General features: G+C 42.1%; 3 protein-coding genes across 4 annotated transcripts; 1 reads left to right on the forward strand and 2 right to left on the reverse strand.

Annotated features, from left to right (window-relative positions):
• Positions 1-217: 217 nt before the first annotated feature.
• Positions 218-5,273, reverse strand: LOC120585182 (histone H2B type 2-F). Of its 2 annotated transcripts, none has more exons than XM_039841466.1 (2): positions 4,737-5,273; positions 218-640 (listed from the first exon to the last, which is right to left on the reverse strand). In XM_039841466.1, the coding sequence occupies exon 1, from the start codon at positions 5,213-5,215 to the stop codon at positions 4,835-4,837; it is 381 nt and encodes a 126-aa protein (XP_039697400.1). In that variant the 5' UTR covers positions 5,216-5,273; the 3' UTR covers positions 218-640; positions 4,737-4,834. The 2 variants fall into 2 exon arrangements, with proteins under 2 accessions (XP_039697400.1, XP_039697399.1); XM_039841465.1 differs by having other exon boundaries at positions 4,733-5,273.
• A 1,049-nt stretch (positions 5,274-6,322) lies between these two features.
• Positions 6,323-6,812, reverse strand: LOC120585178 (histone H3). The gene has a single exon (XM_039841460.1). The coding sequence runs from the start codon at positions 6,782-6,784 to the stop codon at positions 6,374-6,376; it is 411 nt and encodes a 136-aa protein (XP_039697394.1). The 5' UTR covers positions 6,785-6,812; the 3' UTR covers positions 6,323-6,373.
• Positions 6,813-11,864: 5,052 nt separating this feature from the next.
• LOC120584947 (histone H4-like) lies at positions 11,865-12,732 on the forward strand. Its single transcript, XM_039841004.1, has 2 exons — positions 11,865-11,966; positions 12,329-12,732. The coding sequence occupies exons 1-2, from the start codon at positions 11,865-11,867 to the stop codon at positions 12,671-12,673; spliced, it is 447 nt and encodes a 148-aa protein (XP_039696938.1). The 3' UTR covers positions 12,674-12,732.
• The last annotated feature ends 3,196 nt before the right edge of the window (positions 12,733-15,928 follow it).

Genomic DNA, 15,928 nt, shown 5'->3' on the forward strand with positions numbered 1-15,928 from the left:
TGTGTTATTGTAAATGGTATTGTTAGAATCTTAAGAAGCGATTATTATCAACATCATATCTATAATAGTATAAAAACTGAAAGATCCTAAGAGAGCTGCATATTAAGCTTGGCAATGGAAAGCAGGATGTCAAAAAATGCTAGGAAGTTGAAAATCTGGGCTCCTGTAAGTACTTGCTTGTTAATGCACAGTGGCAGTAAGATGAGAACCAATACAATCGTTTGCTGTCCTTCCTTTATTCCTTATTTCTTGGTTTGTTTCTAAATATGGGGTAAAAACCCCCAAAGGGTAAGAAGCTCATCTTCCTGCCTTCCCTTTCATCTCTATATCATACTAAACACATATTAACTCCTTAACCCTTAGACTTAGGGTAGAAAAGAAATTGTGGAGAGGGAGTGTGTGTTAAATAAAGGGTGAGATTCTCAAACATGTTACGTGAGTTAATGGAGATAGAAAATCTCTAAGAAACACTAGAAACAATTGGTTCACACATTCTGGAGAAATAAATTTCCCCAGTGTAGTGCTCTCTTGAGAAGATAATTTCGAGGAAGCAATGACATGATCCCCAGTGAACAGCAATCATCTGGAGTCTGGCTGTGACTTTGAGGCCCACTTCTTCTGGAAGGGCAGAAAAAAAAGCCTTGAAGAGAGGAGATAAGCATTTATAACATCTGAATCTATCATCTATGTCACTTAACATTTTTTCTTATTTTTTATTTTTGTATCCTTTTACATGGCATTGTGGATGGGATTTCTGGGCTTCACCTTTCAGTTCCTATATTTTCTCCCAGCTATACCTATTCTATTCTGGATTTAGTCCTGAATTCTTGTGTCAACAACCAAATTTTAAATTCCCAAGATCTCTAGTTAATTTTTCTTGCCCTCTTCACTCTTACTTTATCTACCATCTTTTTTGTCAATTTCCTGTCATTTCTAAGAATTTGGGGTGGAAGACGATGTTGTAGGAAGCGACACCCGACAGTGGAAATTAGATGCTCAGACAACTTTGTTAGAGGAAGGAGAATTTAATGCCGGCGGAGAGCTTGGGGCATTCAACAGACCCAAAGCACGATCTCTCCTTGGTTAGATTTCTTATAGATTATATACCCTTGCAGTGTCCATGCAAGGGGCACATGATTCCTTTGTCTGAGGTTTCACATGTGCTGCATGACTCAGGATGGGAGGGGGAGCTTCGGGTGGGGGGCTGCAAGTGGGGAGGAATTTCTAGACCACTGGTCTTACCAGTCATTTGTTTTGTAGAACCAGTGACCTTGGTGTTATTAGCACCATTGTAGGATTCTTGAACAGAGAGATGGGACCTGCTCAGTGGATTCCTATCCAAATGCTGAGCTCTAATTGTAACATAACAAGCCGTTTTACAGTCTTGTTATTCCTACACAGCTACACAGAAAGAACATTAGTTGGGTAGCAAGCTATGAATCAACATGTGAGCTGGAGAATCCTTGAGGTGGGGGAGGTAACTATGGGAAAACATGTTAGCCGAAGAATGGGAGGAGAGAGTAGTTTTAACCAGCTGAGTCGATTATTTCTGCAGGCCCGTTCCTTTGCATTTTTTTCAGACGCCTCCTCTCTTCTCTCAATGGGAAGAACACAACATGTGTTTAGTATACTATCGTGAATTGGTCAATATTTTCTGTGGTACATTAGAGATGAAAAAACTTGCATAACACTCAACAGGTCTTCTCTACTATCAATATCAACTAAAATTTGAAGTGTTTATTAAGTGTCAAACATTAATCTAAGCATTTTTTAATCTGTATTTACTCATTTGCCCTTCACAAAAGCATTATGAAGTAAGCATTACTATTATCTCCAATTTAGAGATGAGGAAACTGAAATAGAAGATTCAAAAACTTGCTTTAGTCATACTACTGACAAAGCGGAGCACAGGCTACAAACCAGGTGATCTGTCTTCAAGAGCCTGCTTGGTTTTAAGGTCACTTTTGGGAAATGCACCCATTTTAAAAGTGAGATATTTGTCTCAAAGTCATTGCAGAAGATTGAATTGTCATCTTTTAGGTTTCTATGCATATTACGATCCATTCGCCAATCCCTGAAAAGATGACTTAACCAATCTGGATGACATTTGACTTGATGCAGGCCAATCCCACTTCTACTTTTGCAATGCTTGTTTTCTGGATCTGATATTTAAAGTTTCTTAATACTACACTTTTTTTTTTTTGGTCTGCTGGAACTCACCTCCCTCCACATCCTTGTTTATGACAGTGGAAAAGCAGCACCTCAAAGTAGGCTGAAAAAGCTCCACTCTAATCTTATCCTTTTGACCACAAAGATGCATTGGCTGAAGGGAAGCCATCCAGTACAGTACTTTATCTGCCCTTCTCAGGAATTTTAAATCTCTAACAGAAGTCTTAACTGGGTTGATAACTATTAAGGGCAATTAAAAGAGCATTCCTGGTTAAAGAAGCAAAGAATTAGGAAAAACTGCAGAAAAAAGCTTATTGAAATACTTAAACCTACCATCCTCAGATCAATTTGCTTGTGTTTTACGATCTGGGCAGTCAACAAACTTTCATTGAAAAGCTATTTTATAATAGGCACTGGGATAGATAGCCTTTGTGAAAGATCCCAAGAAGTTTAAAAAGGGGGTGAGGGGACTGCCCTCTAGTAGAGGACAAACACAAGAAAATGTAAAAACAATGAAAAAATTAAGGAACAAGCCTGCACAGTTCACAAAGCCACACAGTTAATTTTGAATTCATTGTGCAAGGAACAAAGCCTTGAGTTAAAAGGAGAAAGACTCCCCCCTGCGACCTAGATTTGGATGGGACGGTTTTACAGAGTGAGATCTGAGCAAGAGTTTAAAGAACTCAGAGGTTGTTAGGGTTTGAATAGCCCAGAGAACAACTGAGAGTACTACCACTTAAGAGAACGATATGACAAAAGCGCAAAGGAAGAGAAATTCAAGATGTCTTATGGGACAGTAGAACATTTCAGCTCAACTGGAAGACAGGGGCAAATGAGTCATTGAAGAAGGTAAATTTCGGCCAGATGGTAGAAGCCTTTTAGTTTCAAGAGCTGGGGTTTAATCCTAATGGATAGTTAACAATAGCTTTTGCTTAGGTGAGCCAATTGACAATGTAACAACTTCAAAAAACTGAGAAACATAATTCCTAGTCCTCAGGGAGAAGAGAGCCCCTGGACTTCAGGATCCTAGGCATAGAGACCAGCCATATTCTCTGATAGCTTGACTGGGTATCAGACAGACCACCCCGGCTGCCTCACTTACTGAGTAAATTTTCTTACCATAAAATGTGCTGTGTAATAATTTTTTTTCACTAGAAAATTTAGATTCTCAGTTGCGTCATCTTCCCCTGGCCTCTTGTTTAATAGTTGCCAGGAAAAGATGACTCACTAAGAATCCTAATTTGTTAGTGAAATAAATCATTACAGCTCATTCTATGCAACTTTTAAGTGGATGTAAATTTGAACTCTTACATTATACATTATATATAAAATTTATTTTAAGCACAAAGTTGTCATGTAAATTCTCCCAAATTTATCAAGAATGGTTTATTTTTGAAGCTTGACTCTCAAATTGGAAACTAAGATTTTTCCTTTTGTCTCAAGGGGAATATTTCCTTTGGAAAAAACATCCACCAGCCTTTGTCAGGGTTAGGCTCGAGTTATGCAAGAGGTCCTTAAAAATTCATCCTGCATGTTAACTGGCCTTTTATCATGCTCCTAAAACCTATTTAAAAAAAAAAAGAAAAGTAAACCACCTGAGACCACTAAAAACCACTTCCCCAGTCACCACCTCATCAGAAAACTTCAAGCGATGCAACTGGAAATGTGTTTCACAAGCACCAACGTGGTTCTTATAACCAGTAAAGTTAGTTGTGGAACCAAGACAAGGTCCTTGCCCTGGAGATCATTTTCCTGTGGAGTAAACAGTTAAAGTCTATGTATTGCTCAGCTTTCACCAAGAGCAACAACATTGGCTGAGCAGGACTGAGGGAAGTTTTGACAGAAATGAGGATCAAACCCTGAAGCCTTTGGGCTCTGAGTCTCTCTGCACAAGGGGCGACGTTATAGACCAGGTGATTTAGTTATGGAGGCTGTCTGTGTATTATAGGGTATTTAGCAGCATCCCTAGCCTCTACCCACTAGATGACAGTAGCACCTCTCCCCAAGTGATGACAAGAATGTCTGGATATTGCCGAATATCCCATGGAGTGGAGACAAAACATGTTTGTTTCTGGAAAGGAAAAGCAGGGGAAGATGGCTGGGTCTGGACTTCTAGGATGGCCTACAAACTGAAGCATATGACTTTATTGAATAGTTTGTGAGTTATGAGTTCATTAAAAACATGTAGATTAAAACATTAGTGGAGTGGGGAACTGAGGTATTTCTATCTACACGCTAGGAAGTGTACTGCAGCTTGCTTACTGAAGGGGTCCGAAGACACTTAGGGGCAGAGTAGTGGACAGATAGCCCTTCTCACACACTAGTTACATAAGGGGTGTCAAATCTTTATTCTCGGTTGTGTACCTGGCCTCCATTAAGGACCCCTTAGAATTAGGTAGTAGAGAACTAAGCACTTCTACCAGCTAGAGCGGTACCACCAGGTGGCACCAATGAGCTACAGGTTTCGAATTAACAGCCGGAGGAACCTTTCTCAATTCCAACCTAGTCATAGGTCCAAATATATTTGTGACAATGGGATCATCCCACCTAAACAAAAACTTACCAACCTCCCAAGTGCTTACAGCCGCCTTCTTCGATAACTGAAGTGGCTCTGAAAAGAGCCTTTGGGGTAAAATAGCTGTTTTGTCGCGTTCCTTGCGTGCCCTTACTTGGAGCTGGTGTACTTGGTCACGGCCTTGGTGCCCTCGGACACGGCGTGCTTGGCCAGCTCGCCCGGCAGCAGCAGGCGCACGGCCGTCTGGATCTCCCGGGACGTGATGGTCGAACGCTTGTTGTAATGCGCCAGACGGGAGGCCTCGCCGGCGATGCGCTCGAAGATGTCGTTGACGAAAGAATTCATGATGCCCATGGCCTTGGACGAGATACCGGTGTCAGGATGAACCTGCTTCAGGACTTTGTACACATAAACGGAATAACTCTCCTTCCGGCTGCGCTTACGCTTCTTCCCATCCTTCTTCTGCACTTTCGTAACAGCTTTCTTGGAGCCCTTCTTGGGAGCCGGAGCAGATTTTGCTGGATCTGGCATTTTCACACAAAGAAACGGCAAAACGCTGCAAAAAACGACCGCAACTATAAGCAACGCAGTTGATTCCACGCTATTTATAGAGACTGTATGTAAATGAGGACTGGCACAGTACTAAATTTTTATTGGTTAACATCTAGCAGTGTCGTCATAGAGGTGGAGCCCATGTAAATAAGATTCTGCTTGGGCTCCCTTAGTGGTCATTAGAACAGAAATCTTGTTAGCCAATCAAAATGTTCCACTTCACACTAACCAGTAAATTATGTGAAGTGATAGTTTCAACGGTTTAGGGATCTTCTGTTGTTTTCACTTCGAATTGTAGATTTGTGTACAGAAGAGACTGAAGCGCCAGCCAAAGATAAGTTAACTTCTATTTTTGCATGGTTTTGCTGTGTACTTTGTGAAAGTTTTGTTTCGAAACATTCCTCAGCTCACATTTTTAGACTCCAGGTACTTATTTCCCTGAAGTTCCCATTTGTTTGCACTGCCTGTATTATGCTAAAGTAGAAATTGGATTTGTATAATTTTTAAGCACAAGCCCGGAAAAGGCTTAATATTTAAAAAGGAACTCGCCTCCATCCCCGCCCCGTCCTTGGAATCTTACTCATCTCATGACTCAGCACAATGCCTGTTTATCCCCATTCATTTTATCAGTTAGAATCCCGGCGAACTACTTGGGGATCGAGAATTTTATCCAACATCCGGTTTAGTTGCAGTAACTGAAATCGAGTCGAAAACGGGTTATTATCGACCTTCAAAAAGTGTCAATTTCGTTATTCAGATTTGTGCTTACGTTTTCCACTATCACCTCGGAACGTTACAAACGACTGATAAGGGCGGATTTCATCCCCATGCAGATTTTTCGGCACAGAAACAAGGTTGGCGCCCTGTACTTTTAAATCAAGATTTAAACCAGGACGTGAAAGCAGAGTTGACCCAAAACTACGTACGTAATTTGGCCTCCGCTTTCCCCTCTAGCCTCGATCATTGGGATTCCATAACCGCCTCAGCACCAGGTGCTAACTCTCCTCCACCCACGTACTAACACCAGTGTAAAGGAATTAACGTTAACCGAAAAGCAAAGTAGTACAGCTGCTCTTCATGACAACGTGGGTGGCTCTGAAAAGAGCCTTTAAGGTCGTCTGCTTAAGATGGCATGCTTTAGGCCCGCTCCCCGCGGATGCGGCGCGCCAGCTGGATGTCCTTGGGCATGATGGTGACGCGCTTGGCGTGGATGGCGCACAGGTTAGTGTCCTCGAACAGCCCCACCAGGTAGGCCTCGCTGGCCTCCTGCAGCGCCATGACGGCCGAGCTCTGGAAACGCAGGTCGGTCTTGAAGTCCTGCGCGATCTCGCGCACCAGGCGCTGGAAGGGCAGCTTGCGGATCAGCAGCTCCGTGGACTTCTGGTAGCGGCGGATCTCGCGCAGCGCCACGGTGCCCGGCCGGTAGCGGTGCGGCTTCTTGACGCCGCCCGTGGCAGGCGCGCTCTTGCGGGCCGCCTTCGTGGCCAGCTGCTTGCGCGGAGCCTTGCCACCGGTCGACTTGCGTGCAGTCTGCTTAGTACGAGCCATGATGTGGATCTTTCATTTCGAGAACCCTAGGCAGCCTTATTTATAGACATAGCTTTGTCTTGATTGGGCCAGAAAAACTAGGACTTTCTAGAATTGTTATCTTATTGGCTAGAATTCAATCCTATTTATTGGGGCCAGGATTCTTATGCTAATCTTCTTCCTTATTACCCCCCCTTCCCATGTTTTTCTGTAATCTTATAGATCACAGGCGGTTTTTTAATGACCTTTCCTTTAAATTATTGGTGTAACTTTTGAAGGCAATTTACAAAGTATTTTTGTATGCTTGAGATTTATATTTTAACAGGTTACATAGAATTACAAACATGAGTTAGGTTTCAGCCTATCATTTCCAGTTACAAGTTACTTAACTCCTTTCACATAGCTCAGATTTATTTAGCGTCTGACTCCGCGCTAAGTGCCTTATGACTGAGGTTCAGCAAAACACTTATAGTTGAAGAAACCAAAAGTTGAAGTTAGGTGTATCTGACTTCGAGATTCGACTAAGTGGTGTGCTGACCTCTCCCTACGTGGAGAGTTAGAGCCTTCTTCCTTTCTGTAGGCTTTTCTCCCTGAAATAGGGTACCCTCCTTCTCAACTTATTGATGGCCAATTAGATCCTAGACGAAAGGCTTCTAAGGCAAGGAAGGTAAGACCGGAAATACTAATTTCTCCTTTACAAATAGTGAATAGATTCAAAGCAAATAAATTATTCATCGATTACTGAGTGCTAGCGTATGTCCTTCAATAGGTGTTTTCTAATGCTTAAACGTTTCATATCTTTATAAGGAAATTGGACCTTTGCCTTTTAGTTATTTCACATGCTTTGAAGTATTGCTTGGAAAGTTGCATGTCGTAAAACATTTATGTAAGGTTATCAATGCTTAAAGTTGTAATAGTTAATATAAAACTTTTAAATGTATGCTTATTTGATTGAAAGCATTGCATGCAAACTTTATAAAAACTCAAACCTGAAAACAAAAGCAGGCCCCAAAAGCTTAAAACTTACTTTGAGGGTGTCAATTTGAATTATCTTCTTGTTGAAGTTAAAATAAAATAAGCAATTTTGAAGGGATTTCTGGAACACTAAACACAATGTAGAAGTTTCTTATCTTCATATCTTCGAGAGTTCCCTTGGGCAGCAGAAATCTCTCTAGGGAAAAGATCTAAAATGGCATGTAAAACTGTGCCTGATGTGAACAGCTGTTCCCCCTTCCTGTGGTGGTTTTGTAATAATGCCTTACATTTAAAGAGCACTACTCAGTGTTTAAAAATTCTTCTGTATACACTATCTCATTTAATCCCAGCTGTGAAGTAGATGTTATTTTCCTCATTTTACAGATAAAGAAACTGAGTTGCAAAGAAATTATGGCTTGTCCTAGATAAGTAACAAGGCTTACATAATATGCTAAAGCAAAAGGATGAAATTATAATGGATTTCCAGTTTCATCAGATTTGGGGTACATTTTAAAACAAAATCAAATCAGTCAGTGTTTCTCAAACTTATCCACTGAAGTATTCCAATCAGAAGAAGAAACTACCTATGGGATCTAGATGACAGCCCAAAGCAGCCCACCCAAGTGTTACATTTTTTGCAATGTTTTTGGGTTTTTACCTTTTTTTTTTTTTTTTAATGTATGTACCCATAGCCATGATGTATGGAAGTGTTCATTTAAATAAGAAAAAAGATTCTCAAGCTACATATTCATATAGAATCCAACAATCACAAAATCTATGTTACCTTTATAACATAGAGAATCAGAACATTTCAAGAGTCTTCCTCTGGCTTAATAAAAAAATTGTATAAGAATTTCTACTTCTCAGAAAAGAGATGTCAATTTAAATATTAATTATAAGTCAGATACGATAATCAATCAGAATAGTAAACTTTTAAGTTATAGGTAGCACTTCTCAGACTATAACAGTTTGTAATGTATGGTTGCCTTCAAAGTCACTTTAAATAACAGAATTCAGATTCCTGTTACTTCGGTTTCACCCAGTCTCCACATTGGATGATAGAGGGGTGATATTTCAGTTTCTCAATACATCGTTGTATCAGAAGTAAGTTTATAATGCAGAAGAACCCCTGCTTTGCTGCAGCTGTGGGGAAGAGGGGATATTTTTCGCCTATTATTTCTGAAATTTCTTTCACCACTAATAATGAGAATCTGCAGTTTCAAAAATGAACACTGCAATTTCATTATTTGGTTCTGTGAGGGGGAAAAAAACAGGCACTAGAAGCTTAAAATTAACCATAGGAAATGAGCCAGCAGAGGAAAATATTAAGAAGTGAATTATTAGGGTCGTAATGTTTTATATGTGCATGTGTTTGTTTTTAATACAAAAATAATGGACCAAATTAAAATTATATGTCCCAGGAAGATAGTTTGTGTTTTATCTTTAACTTCAAGTATCCCCAGGATTTCAGGTACCACCAATATAAGACTTGATCTTTGGTTTGTGGGTTGGTCAGGCCATATGCCTAAATCCCTTTCATCTTGAGTGGCTTGTAGCCCTGGACCAGACTGAGAAACCATAGGATTTAGAAATCCTTTCCTTACCCCATTCTGAGATTAAACTCATTCCCTCAAAATCTTGCTCATTGGATAAAAAGTCCAGGTTTTCTGCCCATCCTTAACACTGCTGCCTGTACTGTATAGTGAAGGATAGTATAGGAGAGAAAGATTTTCTCGACCCTGTTAGGGTCCCTGGCTGGATCTGAAAATTAAACTGACAAGGAGTAACAGGAGAAAAATACACAAATTTATTTAATGTAAGTTTTACATGACACAGCAACCTTCATAATGAAATGAAGATCCAAAGAAACAGACCTGAGTATTTTTATGCTAGGTTTAATGAAGAGTGGGCAGTTACGTAGAAATGGGACAGGTTAAGGAGCCTGAGGTGAGTATAGTAACCTGGGGGAAACAGCAAGGCCTGTGTGTTAGGATTCTTCTGTGTGTCCCCTTTCCGGTGAAGATAATTCTCCTTTCCTCTGGGCATAGGAAGGACATCTCTTATAAGATGGTTTAATGACTTGTTTCAGGGGAGATGGTCCCAGGGAAAGTCAAAGTGGCCTACTTGCTTCTGTCATTGAGAAACTAAGCTTAAAATGTTTTATATGCTAAGGTGACATATTTTGGGGTAGCGTGCCCTGACCCCCATCGATGCCAGGTAAACCACACCTAAAACATGCCATTTTGGCATAAGGATTAGTTTGAGCTAAAGGCACTTGGAAAATTGCAGGTGCAAGAGGACTGTCCGACCTCCCCTTTTCTTCCTAAAAGCAGGAGATGCAACCTCCATGTAAAAGATGCCCGCCTTTATAAGGAGGAAAATAACATTGCCATCACCAAGGTCAAAGCTGAGAGTAATCCATACAAACAAACATTGTTAAACTAACTCTATCTTCCTGGTCACTTTTCTACCATTAATGCCCTTCCTAACCTGAGCCCTTCTGTCTTGTTACATTTTCCTGATTTACCGCTCGTGTCTAATTCACTGTATACACCCAACTTGATAACTGCTCCTTACACTAAATAAATGCATATTCTTTCTCCTGTGAATCTGTCTTATGTCAATTTCATACTCAGGCCCAGCCAAAAATCTTAAGAAGATAGAGGAAAAATTTTGCCTCCCCTACAGCAGTTAAGAATTTGATGGGGTGCAGAATGCCACCCCCAAATATGCCACTTTGGTATATTGATTTTGAGCTGAAGGCATTTGAGAAATGGCAAGTGCAAGAAGGACTCTCTGACCTGCTCCTTTTACCTGAAAAGCAGCTCATAAAATTTCCCATTCGAAAAGTTCCCTCTCAGTACCAGGAAGCGAACATTCTTTTCAGAAACAGACAGTCGATGCCAAAATGGATCTGCAGAAACCAACCTATTAAAATAACTCCTACTTTCCATGAGTTTCCTCAAATATATCCTAGTCATTGTCCCATAATTTACTGTCCTTAGCCCAAGCCCCAGAATGTATTGGTGTTTTAAAAGGTATATATAAACTTTTGGACCCAACAGGCTCTTCAGGTCTTCATTTTCCTTCTGAAGACTCCTGTGTTCACATAAAAATATTAAAATTTGTATGCTTTGTTCCTTTCAATCAGTCTTTCATCAGTTGAATCCTTAGGCCCACATAATTGAGTTCCTTTTTGGTGGCTCTTTCTAGGCATATGAGGGGAGTTCAAAGAAAGCCCATCCCTGCACTTGCTGTTTTTCAAGTGCATATGGCTCAAAATAATCAATATACCAAAGCAGCATAGTTTGAATTGAGATGTCCGAAACTGCCACAGTCACATTTTGGGGCAGCATATTCTACCCTTCAATATCTATTGTGAATTCCAGGGTGTTGTTTGACATGTGATGCATGGTGCCACCATTCCATGGACAGGGAAGGGGTGCAGGTGGAGAAGAGAAGGAATCTTCTCAGCCCCCATAAAAGTTACATTTTAGAGATTTCGTTTAAATATTTTGATTTTTGGAGATTTTAGATTTTCGGTTTAAAATGGCTAAAGGACCACCAGGAGAATGGATCTACATGTCTGGAGCCTAGAAGTCTGGATAAATATATAGATTTGGGATTCATTAGCATATAGAAGATAGAGCCAAAGGAGAGATGAAAAAAGGCATGTAAGATTTTTTTAAACTGATAAATATTTCTCAAAAAAAAATTTTTTTTTTGATGCAGAAACTATACGTTCTTGTGGATTTGCCTACAGAAGGCCCTGGTAATGAACATGCTTTTTCTGGTAATGACTCTAAATATGGGGATGTCTTCTTGCAAAACCCACCCAATTCATTAAATTTTGGAGCTCCATGTGGAGCCATCAGTTGGGACATAACGTGTGAAATGAACCCTGGCTGAGAACGAGGGTCGATTACAGGGGGTCTAGAAACAATTACAGGAGACCCCTTGGTCTATCTTGCTCTCAGCAGAGCTTCGAATGACGGTGCGTTGGACTGACTGACGTCCCTGAGGTTCAGCAGTACAGTGAGACCTGTTTACCTAGAATCTGATCTCTCCTGGGTGAGGTGAAAATGCCAGGCCGCACGACACCAAAATAGAAACTAACTAGGGCATTATGGCGACCTCCTCCTACCTCTCGATCCCAAGTGCCACTGCTCTGGAGATCTGCCCATCCCGCAGGCAGTCTAGTGACCAGATGTGCTTCGCTGCCCTTTCAGTAACCACGTTTGGGGAGCCTGGGGGGGGGTCCTGCCGGGATCAGACCCGGCGCCGGGATGCTCGTCCCATTCGCGTCTCTGGACTCCCTCTGCTCTTGCTCAGGGCTTCCCCCGGCGGAAAGGCCTTTCCTCTCTGTCTATATGTAAGGCCGCCGGCGAGCTCACGGATGGGGAGATGGAGAGGGAAACAGCCGCTGGTTCCGCGGCCCCGGCCTGTGTCGCAAGGCGACCGCTAGGGGGCGGCGGCGAGGGAGGGAGGAGGGGGGCCGCGGGCGAGGAGGGCGAGGCCGCTTGCGTGTGCGAACTAGCGGTGTTCAATCCGGTCCGGCACGCTCGTATATCAGGAGCCCAGTAGCCGCAGGTGACACCACGTGTGTATTTAGGCGCAGCAGTCACGTCTGGGAGAGGCAAAGGTGGCAAAGGTCTGGGTAAGGGTGGCGCCAAGCGCCACCGCAAAGTCCTGCGAGACAACATCCAGGGCATCACCAAGCCGGCCATCCGGCGCCTGGCACGGCGGGGAGGAGTCAAGCGCATCTCCGGCCTGATTTACGAGGAGACCCGGGGGGTGCTGAAGGTGTTCCTGGAGAACGTGATCCGTGACGCGGTCACCTACACGGAGCACGCCAAGCGCAAGACGGTCACCGCCATGGACGTGGTGTACGCCCTCAAGCGCCAGGGACGCACCCTCTATGGTTTCGGAGGCTAAGCCGCCGCTGCAGGCTTGACGTGTGACAACCCCAAAGGCCCTTTTTAGGGCCAACCAAAGGGTCCTTGGAGGAGCTGGACGCTTTTGCATGAAGTATCGGTATTTTTAAATATAGATTTGTTAGCAGTGCTATAAAAGTCGTAGGTGATGATGTGTAGGTATTAAAAAGTTAAAACAGGTCAGTCTAGGGTAGGAACACGTGGTTCGAGGCTATACCCTACCTGGAACCCGAGTCACCGTCTTGGACCACAGGCTGGAGACGTGCTAACCGTTAAATCCAAAAAGCGCAGACTTTTTAACCAAACAATAAAATCACGTCCCATCATACCATGTTTGCCAGCCAGACTAGTAACTAGCATAAAAACATAAAAGCTTTTTCTACTCAGTGCATCTCGCTTTTGTTAACCCATCTTGCAAGAGAGCTGGATTTTGGCGCTTTCAAAAAATCCTATCGTTTTACCTCATCCTTTTGAGTCTGCGTCCTCATTTTTCCGGTTGGTGAGTCTTCGAATTCCAGATATCTACAACTAACGAGCACGTCAGGGGAAAAACTGCCACAACAGTGCTTAACGTGCTAACAGCCCTGAAAACGCAAATCCAGGCAAAGAGAACATGTTATCTTCACTCTACAGTCTTGTTACCTTTTTGAAGACTTGTATTCAAGACATTTTGTTTAAGATTATGTAGTGTGGTCAGCTCTTAAAGGAGTACATATTAAATTGCAAAATTGCAATGTATCTGTCTTTGCAATGTTGTTGCTGAAAGACACTGTCTCATAAGTCCACGACTAAACTTTCTTGAATGTAGCACAAAGAAAATAAGCTACTTTCAGCCAGTCATTGTAAGGGGCCTTTTTATTAAACACCAAAACGCAAGAAACCAAGAATTCTTTTTACACACTAGCCAGATAATGTTGCCAAATTTTAACTACACTAATGAGCTCACCTCTGATCCAATGTTTTTCTTTGATTTTTTGAAGAGTTGATTGGATTTGAGTTTGCAAGTGCTCTAGAACCTTTTGAAGTGAGCAAGAGTGTCACAAAACCAACATGAACAGGGACCTTAAGAGGGTCTGTTGTAGCTAAGAATGAGAGGCTTTCAGGAACATACACTCCATCAATGCAGAAAACACGATTTAATTTTCGATAAGGCAAAAGCAAATTATTCTATGTCAACATGGTAAAGAATACCTACAGTAAGCCATTCTGTGTACTACTGTTTCTAAATTTTCCTGATTTGGATTTAAATGTGGTAGATATAAGTCTCTAATCTTTAAGCCTAATTATAGTTTTGTGGTTATTACATTTACAAGTAAAGAATTTTTTCAGCATTCTCAACTCATAATTTTACAGTTAAATTTGGTTATATATGTAGTTGAGAGAAAAAAATTCTGTCAGCTGGGAAGAGAACCCTTTTTGTCCCAAAGACAGGAGGTGGCAGTGGTAGATCTCTTTATGCTTCTGAGTTTAGTGTAACCTCTTTGATTTTCATTACCTCGAGAGCATTGGTCCCTGAAAGACCCTTTTCCCTTCCTTTCTGACCCCCCACCCCCACTCCCATCCTCTGTTCCACAACGAGATGAGCTTTATTTACACTTCACCATCTTATTTGCTTTTCAAGACACCATGTAAGACAGACTCTGTAAGATAGACAAGGCTAATATCCTTTTTACAAATGAGGTCGAGAGAAGCAAAGTGATCTGTCCACTGGTCACGCAGCTAATGTTGTCCACCCTCAGATGTGAGGGCGACTGCATTTTAGTTTTATTTTGCACAATTACAGAAGTTGAATCTTTCTGTCCAAGCTTTGATTTTGCTGGTCTGATCACCCGCTCAACTCTGCTTTTGGCTAAGGGGTCCTTGGAGTCATTGCTGGGTTTTAAGAGTCCAGACGGACCCCGGGCGTTATCACGGACTGAAGAAACCTTACATTTCCTACAGGCGTGTTTTCAAATGTGTGCAGGTGGTATCGTTGTTAATAAAGTTTCCAGTTAAACGTCTTCGATCCGGAATCTATTTTAAAAATGTATTTTAAATTCTTTTGTCTGCAACATATTTTCTAACTAAATGAAATGAGCAGATACAACCACTACTGGGTCTGTGGAAAAGCTGGGTACCCCTGACGTGGAGGACGTCTGTAAGCCATTGGCCGAATTTACTTCTAACCTAGAGGTGCGCTGGGGCTGAAATAGCCTGTCACGAGGATACCATTAATGCTCGCCATTCAAACATACACGGCCACAAATACGAAGCATCACAAACAAGAGGGAAGAAATAAAGGCCTTACGGAATTTGAGCTAACACCTACAGAGCACTCACCATGTACCAGACAATGTTCTAGGCCCTTTACACATATTGATTCATTTGATCCTCATAAGAACCTCATGAATTAGTTACCGGTATTATCTCCCATTTCCCAGACGAGGAAACTGAGGCACAGAGAGGCTTCTCCTCAACAGAGGATAAACTCTCAGTTCAGCGTCTAACGGACTTGAGAAGGTGAGATAATTCCGAAAGCCTAGGCCTCTCCCTGGAATTCGTGGGGAAATATCTATGGTTTAAAATTAAAAGAAATATCACCTGCTTTCCTCTCTTGGGGATGCACCCTGAATAAACATCCACGGCGGTGGCGGCGGCTTCGAGGTTGGGATTGGGAAGCTCTGGTTCTCCACCCCACAGGCCGTAGATCAATGCAAGAGCCCACAGTGACCGGGCTCTCGGCTGGAATCCCTCCACAAACAGGAGAGAACTTTAGTTGCTGGTCGTGGGCTCTTCCCGGGCACGGTGTTTACTAGGAAGGAAGTTACAGAGTGAGGAAGCGGGTAGAGGTGGTGGAGTCCAATATTTTAACTCTGAGGGGGAGGTAATTAGTAATGGTGAGATGGATCCTGCCAAAGAACCTCTTCGATCACGTCTTTCTCCCGCTCCGACATCTGTATCCATTTGCTGACGGTGGGGTTAATAACAATTGTTACCATAATAATTGCTTCTACTTATCGAGCCCCTAACTATTTACCTGGTCCTCCCGCCAAATGATTTACACGCATCGCCTCATTTCATCTTTACAGCCACCATTTAAGCTACCTTCCATTATTATCATCCTTAGTTTAAAGATAAAGGAAACTGAGTCTCGGAGAGGGTTAATAATTTGCCCAAGATCATTTAGGGAGTCAGTGGTGAAACTGCCATCCAGTGCACGCTTTGAAAAAACTCGATTTTCAAGGCCGTCCGTAATCTGCTTCCTCCTTTTATTTAT

The sequence above is a fragment of the Pteropus medius genome, unplaced genomic scaffold (genome assembly GCF_902729225.1).
Source record: "Pteropus medius unplaced genomic scaffold, Ma_sr-lr_union100, whole genome shotgun sequence".
NCBI classification, from domain to species: Eukaryota; Metazoa; Chordata; class Mammalia; order Chiroptera; family Pteropodidae; genus Pteropus; species Pteropus medius.